At 62.4% G+C, this 8507-nt stretch overlaps 1 protein-coding gene across 1 annotated transcript in view; it reads left to right on the plus strand.

Moving 5' to 3' along the window:
- The window catches only part of PLXND1 (plexin D1), a 52516-nt gene that overhangs the window by 3410 nt on the left and 40599 nt on the right, over window positions 1-8507 (plus strand). The window contains 2 exon segments of the mRNA XM_010862515.1: window positions 13-171; window positions 174-1009. Of these exon segments, the coding sequence (XP_010860817.1) occupies window positions 13-171; window positions 174-1009 (995 nt within the window).

The raw sequence follows: 8507 nt of genomic DNA on the forward strand, positions 1-8507 counted from the left end.
GTTGTCGGTGAGGCGCCCCGCAGCTCCCCCAGGCCTCGTGCGAGCACCCGCGGCGCCTCACCGACAACTACAACAAGATCCTGCAGCTGGACCCGGGCCAGGGCCTGGTGGTCGTGTGTGGCTCCATCTACCAGGGCTTCTGCCAGCTGCGGCGGCGGGGCAAAATCTCCGCGGGGCCGTGCCCTTCCCGCCCGCCGCGCCGCCCGCCGCGCCCGTCACGGTGTTCCCCAGCATGCTGAACGTGGCGGCCAACCACCCCAACGCGTCCACCGTGGGGCTGCTCCTGCCGCCGGCGGCCGGCGCCGGGGGCAGCCGCCTGCTCGTGGGCGCCACGTACACGGGCTACGGCAGCGCCTTCTTCCCGCGCAACCGCAGCCTGGAGGACCACCGCTTCGAGAACACGCCCGAGATCGCCATCCGCTCCCTGGACGCGCGCGGCGACCTGGCCAAGCTCTTCACCTTCGATCTCAACCCCTCCGACGACAACATTCTCAAGATCAAGCAGGGCGCCAAGGAGCAGCACAAGCTGGGCTTCGTCCGCGCCTTCCTGCACCCTCCCGACCCGCGACCCGGCGCGCAGACCTACGCGTACCTGGCGCTCAACAGCGAGGCGCGCGCAGGCGACAAGGAGAGCCAGGCGCGGAGCCTGCTGGCGCGCATCTGCCTGCCCCGCGGCGCCGGCGGCGACGCCAAGAAGCTCACGGAGTCCTACATCCAGCTGGGCTTGCAGTGCGCGGGCGGCGCGGGCCGCGGCGACCTCTACAGCCGCCTGGTGTCCGTCTTCCCCACGCGCGAGCTGCTCTTCGCGGTCTTCGAGCGGCCGCAGGGGACCCCGGCGGCCCGCGCGGCTCCCGCCGCGCTCTGCGCCTTCCGCTTCGCCGACGTGCAAGCCGCAATCCGCGCCGCGCGCACCGCCTGCTTCGTAGATCCTGTACCCGACGTGGTGGCCGTGCTCGACAGCGTGGTGCAGGGCACCGGGCCGGCCTGCGAACGCAAGCGCAACATCCAGGTAGGACGCCCAGGCAGCCGGGGCTCGGGGACCGTCCCAGGGCGCCGGCGGGAGGGCGGGCGGGTAACCCAGCAGGTTGTGCAGCTGAGCGGGTCCCACGTGTGAGCGTACCTCGACCCAGATGTGCGTGTATGGGGACCCAAGTGTGAACTCTGCGCCCCAGGTGCTTTTGTGGAAACCCCGGTGGTGACCTGAGGATACAGGTATCAGCGGAGGTGGGGGGCACTGTCCTGAATATGGTGTGAGCCCGTTGGGCCGTCCATAGGAGTGCTCCCTTACAGGTGCACGTGTCTAGGTGTGCAGGGCTGATACCATTGTGGGTGAGTGCCCAAGTGTGCGCTGACGAGAGCCAGAGGGGCATATCTTCTAAAGAGGTGTCTGCAAGACATGTTCCGAAGAGACTTGGGTGTGCAAGTGAGGGTCGTAGCAGTGGGCTGAGGGCACAGCGTGTGAGTGCCGTGTCTGCCCAAGGTGTGTTCAGGGCCGGCCGTGTGGGCCCCTCAGAGCCGCCTTTGCGAGCTGGCAGATGTGTGCACGGGTGTGGCAGGTGTGTGCCAGGGCCCTGCTGGCGGGGGAGTTGGGGAGAGGAATGAGTGTGTGCACCAGACCCGTGTGTCACTGAGCTGGGTGACGTGGGAGTGGAGGCAGTCAAGTGTGGGCGGCACATGGACCCTGGCATTTGGGAACCCATTAGTGCTCCAGGGAGGCTGCCGGTTGGCAACAGCGTGCCTTTACTGAGCGTTTAGCGTGCACCAGGCGTGGGGTTTCGCCTACTAAGCACATCACAAGAGCGTGACTCTGTTCAAACAGCAGTCCTCTCAAGTAGGCTCTGTTCCCATCCCCGTTTTACGGATGAAGCAACTGAGGCCCGGGGAGGTTAAGTAACTTGCTGCAGATCACACAGCTTAGGAGGAGCAGAGGCAGGATCTGGGTCCAGACTGTGTGGCCTGGAGTTCAGAGTGTGTGTGTGTGTGTGTCCAAGGAGGAGTTGGGGTGGCTGGGGTGGGGAGCTGCCGCTCCAGGAGGGGAGGGAGGCGAGCAGGACTGTGTGTAGCGCCCGAGTGGGGAGCTGGAGGGAAGGGGCAGGGTCAGGTACCCCAGCAGTGGTGGTGGCGGGGAGGCGGCCCAGGCACTTGGGGCCAGGCTTGGCGGGGGCGAGGGGGTGTCCAGGCTGGGGGTTCGATGTCTGTGTTGATCTGGGGTGAACGCGACACAAGGGCCCTGGAGGGAATTGTGTGGTCCTCAAGGGAGTCAGCCAGCAAGGGGTCCCTTCTTCAGGGGGCCCTGGAGGTGGACCCCCGTGCCTTTTTCGCGTTCTCCATCCCCAGCTGAGTCAGGGGACCCCTGGCCGCTCCCCTCCAAGCCTCAACTTCTCAGCTTTCCCTGGAGAGGACGGGAAGGAGCCCTCCCTGGGGCTGGTCAGCAAGCTGGTCACGAGATGAATTATTCCCTCCGTGGGTGTGCCCAGTACTGGAGCTTTGAGAAAACACAGATTCCTTCGCTGCAGCTGGGCCGGCCCCCGCCCTGGCGCCCACCAGTGCCCACCACCCGGCTGGCCGGCTGCCCTGAAAGTGAAGGTCACGGTGGGTGAGCAGGGCAGGCGGATCGGGAGCCGGCAGCCGCCCAGCGCCGTGCTCAGGACATCCACTCTTCCCCTTCCCGAAATCCTCGAGCTCTGCCGGGCTGTGGGACACAAGCTTTGTGTCAGGGGTGGGTCTCAGAGCTGCACGAGGGGAATGGGGAGTCTCCCTGATTCCTGGAGGGGAGACCCTGTTGGAAGGTCCTTTCCAGGCCTGCGCGGCCATCCGGGCCCACGGTGTGAGCCATCTGTGGGATTCCTCAGGCCGCAGCCTCCCTTCCCCCTCCAGCAGGAGCCGCCCTGGTTCCCACGGTCCCTCGTCCCCAGCCTGGCCTGGCCTGCTGCCGTGAGTCACTCTGCTGAAGGGGGTTGGGGCTTCCCTTTCCTGGGGGGCAGGGCCTCTGCAGGGACACCGCCCCAGGGACAGAGTGGCCCAGGGCCTCCTTGCCATCCCAGAGTGGGGCTGATTCCTGGCCCTGCCTGGCACTCTCCCTGCGTCCTCCACACCCCTCTCCCTTCCCCGTGCCCAGCTGTGAGCACAGGCCAGGGCCGCTCCCAGATGTGTGCAGGGTCCCCGGTCCAGACCTCTAGCACCAGGGGGCGGGGGGCAGTGGTTATTCTTGCCCGCTCCCCCCTTACAAGCTAAGGATGTGGAGTTCGCACACTGGATTAAATCTTGCTCTTGCTGCTTCCCAGCTGTGTGACCTTGACAAGTGGCTTCATCTCTCTGAGGCTTAGTTGCCTCATCTGTAATGTGGGGACCTTAGATCGCTAAGGATTCAGTTCAGTCGCTCAGTCGTGTCTGACTCTTTGTGACCCCATGGACTGCAGCACGCCAGGCCTCCCTGTCCATCACCAACTCCCGGAGCTTGCTTAAACTCATGTCGATTGAGTCAGTGATGCCTTCCAACGGTCAACCCTCATCTCTAAGGATTGATAAGGACCAAATGAGTTAGTTTTCAGTACACAGTACACAGCACACAGCGGGGGCCTGGCAGATATGTGCTGTTCCGGTTATTACTACCCCTGGGGTGTTAGAAGCATGTCTGAGCTTAGTCCTGGACATCAACCAGTGACCTCTCCTGGCTTATTCTGCAACCTTGAAGACCCAGTAAACATTGCCTAAGTCCCTGCGGTGTCGCTGTGCGCTGGCGCCCAGTGGAGGCTCCCTCACCGTCTGCTCTTGTGGACCGAGCTAGGTGAGCGGAGGGCCAGACGCATGGCCGGGCCATAGGCGCTGTGATGGGGCAGCACAGAGGGGCTTCCGGGGAGGGTGGTGTCAAAGCACAGGTGGGTGGGCGAACAGGAGTTGGGCTCGTGAAGAGGGCAGGAGAAGAAGGAACGGGTCCAAGTCAAGGGTCACAGGTCCAGGGGCCTGGAGCCGCAAGGCAGGCTGGGGCTGTGCAGGGTGAGCAGTGTGCCGGGGCGGGCATCGGGAAGTGTGAGCTGGGCTGGGGAGTAGGCTGGCCTGCCCTAGGCGCGGCTGTGTCCTGGGGACACGAGGTGGGGGAGTGGGGGACTCTGAGGGCTTCAGCCAGAGCATCCAATCTGAAGGAGCATCTCAGTTTCCCTGCCTGTAGAATGGGAGCGGTAACAAAAGTACCGCCCTTCCAGGACTGCGGCGGGATTAAATAAGATGCCACAGGTGAGGCCCCAGCAGCGTGCTGGCGCAGGTGCTTGCAGCTACTAGGGTTATATTTAATAATTAGGAGCTAGTTTAGAAAGTTGCTAGTTGAGAAGGACAGAGGAGAAGCAGGGTGAGAAGGAAGGAGGTTGGTGCCATCTTGCAGGCAAGTGGGTCCCTCCTGTATTTGCACGTATTTCTTAAGCACCTACTGCGTGCTGGGCCCTGTGGCAGACACTGGGGCAGCCGTGGGGGCAGCCAGCCGGGCCTTGTTCCTGGGGGATGGGTGTGAGCGGCCTGGAGGGCCTGGTCTGAGGGCATGGAGGGAAGCAGGGACCTCTGGACAGGTTCGCATGCCCCAGAGGTGGGGACAGACAGGATGGAGGAGGGAGCGGCCCTGTCCAGCCCAGCGCTGGTGTGGAAAGCGGGGTAGGGGCTGAGACGGGTGCCTCTGGGGGAGAGAGTGAGTTTGGTCGGGGCGGGGGTGAGTACCAGGGGCCTGGAGTCCATCTCCTTCCCAACCCCCTCGGGCCTGACTGCCGCAGCAGCAGGGGGCCTCGGTGGGGATGACCACGTGGGCCAGCCCCTGGTCTCCCATCTCCAAGCCGGGTGGCTCCTCCAGGCCTCTGGATACCCGACCCTCGTGCTCTTTCCTTCAGGGCCTGGAACCCCAGAGCCCCGGTTGGGGTAGCCTCGGACATTCCAGCTTCTCTCCTGGCAGGCTCTGCCCCTTGCCCGCCACCTTGAAGATGATGAAGAGGTGGGGAACCTTGGCCCCCAGGCTTCAGAGGCCCTCAGCTTTGTCACTGATTGCTTTGGGCATATTTGGGTCTTTGGACTATCTTGAGAAAGTGAGGGAGGGAATGAGCCTCCATCGCGTGTAGATCGGATCCCTTCCCTCACTTCGTGAATGCGGTTTGAAAGTGGGACGGGAGGTCGCCTCGTGCTGTTGGTAGGGAAACTGAGGCACAGAGCCGCCCAGCACGGTGAGGGCAGGCTGAGTCCAGCTCCCTTCCCTGGGTCTTTCCCTTCAACCTTTGAATGACTGAAGGGTTCGGTGTTTTAAAATCAAAAAGAAAACCAACAGGGAAATGTCAATGTTGCATTTTCAAGGTGTCTTTTTATAGTAAAGGTGGAAAAAAACGCTCAGGCGGTTTTAAACTGGCATGCAGTGGGTGGGTGCCCGTTGTCAAGAAGGCGTTTTCTGAACCGATTTAGGGGCTGAAATAGAGGGTGGAGGTGGAGGGAGATAAGCTTGCAGGATGGCTTTCCATTTGGAGTTAGGCTGGAGGCTGGGAGTGAGCTCCCTGTGGTCGAGGGTATGAGCAGAGACACCGGGTGGGACTTAGGATGGGGGTTCCAGCAGGGTTGGCAGAATGACCTTCTAGCCTAGAGAGACAGACGGGTTCCTGGGCCAGGAGATGGATACCATACCTCTCTGCCCAGGGCCCGTCATCAGTCCTGACCGCCAGGTACACTAGGGTAAAGCTGATGTGAGTCGTCTTCCTCCTGCCTGTAACTGTGTGACCCAGAGTAAGTCATTTACCTTTTCTGGGCCCCACGTGTTCTCCTGGTCAAATGGAACAGTGTCTCCTCCTGAACTGAAATCTCACAGGAAGCACTCAGGCCATGGCAGGCGGAGGTTCTGGTACCAGAAGAGAAGTACCTCTGGGAAAAGTGTGCTCAGTGTGTGGAATAGCCACTGGGGCAGGGAGCGCTCAGAGGCGGGAGGAGATGGGCCAAACCAGGCCCTGCATGTGAGCGGGGTGCGGGGTGGTGGGGAGAGAGGGGAGTGTCGGGGCCCCCCAGGCCAAGCTCCCTGGCGGGAGGCGCACGCCAAAATAAACCCGGCCTAGCATCACCGCTGCTACTGGTGGTGCAGGCGCTGCACGTCCGGTGGGCCTGAGGGCTGTGTGGACAGCTCTCTGGGGATGAATAGGAACCACGGCTGCGTTCCCGCTTCTGAGAAGGAAGCTCTGTGGGTCCTTCAGAGGCACCAGTCTGTTTGCTCTCACAGCCCCTGCCCGCAGCCTGTGAGGCAGGGAGTGCTGTTATCCCCACTTTACAGATAGGAAAACTGAGGCCCGGGGTCTCACACAGCTGGTTAACGAAGTAGGGTCTGCAGACTGGCTGGCTGGCTGGCTCTGGAGTCCGCGGTGGATGTCCTCCCGCGTTAGCTGTGGGCTCTCAGCTAGGGGTCTGCAGTTACCCCCACACCCCAGGGAAATTTGGGAGGGTCTCTGTATTGACGTGAAACGCCCTCTGTGACAGCACCTCCCAGCTGGCCCCAGATGGAAGCCGGGAGCCGCTGCTGCAGTGACTCAGTTCCTGAGCAGCGTGAGGCTGGCGAGGATGTCTGCAGAGGCCAGACCACAAGTTGGGGGGCTGGGGGTGCTGATCGAGTCTCCTGGGGAAGCCAGGGCAGCAGGGAAGGCACCTGGTAACACTCATCTCTGAGAAGGGGATTGTTAGCCCTGGCCCTTTGGGAGCATGAGTGAGAGGCGTGGTTGGTTTGAGTGCCTTGACAGTTGCTTTCCGCCGTGACCGCAGCCCCGGACAGTGCCGTGTCCTGGGGCAGGGTAGCGCTTCACGGTCCGGAGTTCCCTAGGAAGGTGGAGGGTACGTCACTGCCCCCGCCACGCCCAGAGCCATGGATGGATCAGTGCAGGACCCTGGTGCCGACTCCCTGGATGCAAATCCTGCCTCTGCACCTCCTCCCTGTGGCCTCCAGCTAGTCACTCTCCTCCTCCCGGCCTGTATTTCCCCATCTGTAAAGTGGGCTCGGCCGTCAACGAGAACAGGGCTGCCTGGAGTCCAGCGGAGGCCGTGTGTGCGTCGGCTTGGGCCCTGCAGAATCTCCCTCTACGGGAGTCTGATTTGCCCACTGCCACGGCTGGTGGATTCCATGGAGATGAAGGAAGCAGGCTGGGTTCCGGGTTCTGGTTGCCGAAGGGTAGAGAGCAGACACTGTGTGTACAGAACAGGAGCCTGAAGGGTCCCTTCCCCTTTCTGGGCCTCGGTTTCCCAGTCTGAACTGGGCTGCGGGGTGGCCAGAAAGCCCTCACTGCCACCAGAACCTCCGTCAGCAGCAGCATCGTTATTATTATCTTATTGTTGTTGCTTCCTGGGAACTTATTTTCTGTTGGGCACTTTGCCAAATCGCATGCGGTGTGTATCTTTTTAACCCTGCCAGAAACAGAATGGGGTTAGGATTACCCCCAGGCTACAGAAAGGGAAAACAGAGGCCCAGAGAGGGAAAGTGACTTGCCTGAGGTCACACAGCGGTGGAGCAGGTGTTGGGCTTCGGAGTCCATGCTCATCACCTTCCCTTCTTATTTGCTCTGAAAATGCTGACCTGATGGGTGTGAGCCGCAGAGGCCCTCAAGGTCACAGTGGGAAGGGGTGGGTGGGTCCCTCTTGAAGGTGAAGGACCTGAGACCCAGGGACGTCCTTCCCCTGCTGGGGTTCTGGTGAGAACTCGCATACCCAGCATGGTCCCAGGCTGGGACCAGGTCCCCTGGGTGCAAGGCTCCTGTCCCCATGACCACAGCCGTCTCCACCTTTGCCCACCAGACCTCCCAGGCAACATGCCCTGCCTGTCTGTGCTCCTGGTGGAGGGTGCACTGGAGCATGGCAGGGAGGGGGGCTCAGCTCTGTTACCCGGCGGCCCCTCAAAAGAGATGAATCAGCCTCTTCCCCTGTCCTCCAGGAACCCCCAGATGGTCTGGCAGATCAAGACAGGAGGTAGAAGACCCAAGCCAGAGCTGCACGCTGACCAGCCTCATCTGAGAGAGTCAGGGAGGGCTTCCTGGAGGAGGGGGTATTGCAGCAGAGCCTTTGACGGATAGGGTTGGGGGAGGCCTTCCAGGGAGAGGGCATGACTGGGGCAGAGGTCCAGAGATGCAGCAGAACATGGCTTGGGTGGCTGGCAGAGATGAAGCTGAGAAGTCTGTGAGGCCTGGGGTGTAGGCCAAGGGTCTGGACGCTGTCCTGTGGGCTGCGGGGAGCCAGCAAGGCCTTGGGGAAAGAGTGAGACACGGGCGGTCTGGCTCTGGAGCAGACCCAGCGCTGCCGGCCCTGCATCAGTCCTGCCTGGAGCCAGCGGGAGCCCCCACTGGGGCTGGACCAGGTGACTCCCGAGGGCCCCTCCGGCTCTGCCAGTGGCGTGGGGGTCGCCATGGAAACCAGCTGGTCCCCTCGCGTGGGCACAGGCCCGGGAGGTCTCCTGGCACTGGCCGCGTGGATGTGGATCCCAGCTGCCCCCGGAGCTCGGCCACTTCCCTTCTCTCCAAAGC

This window comes from Bison bison, unplaced genomic scaffold (genome assembly GCF_000754665.1).
Source record: "Bison bison bison isolate TAMUID 2011002044 unplaced genomic scaffold, Bison_UMD1.0 scf7180017864482, whole genome shotgun sequence".
Lineage (NCBI taxonomy): Eukaryota > Metazoa > Chordata > Mammalia > Artiodactyla > Bovidae > Bison > Bison bison.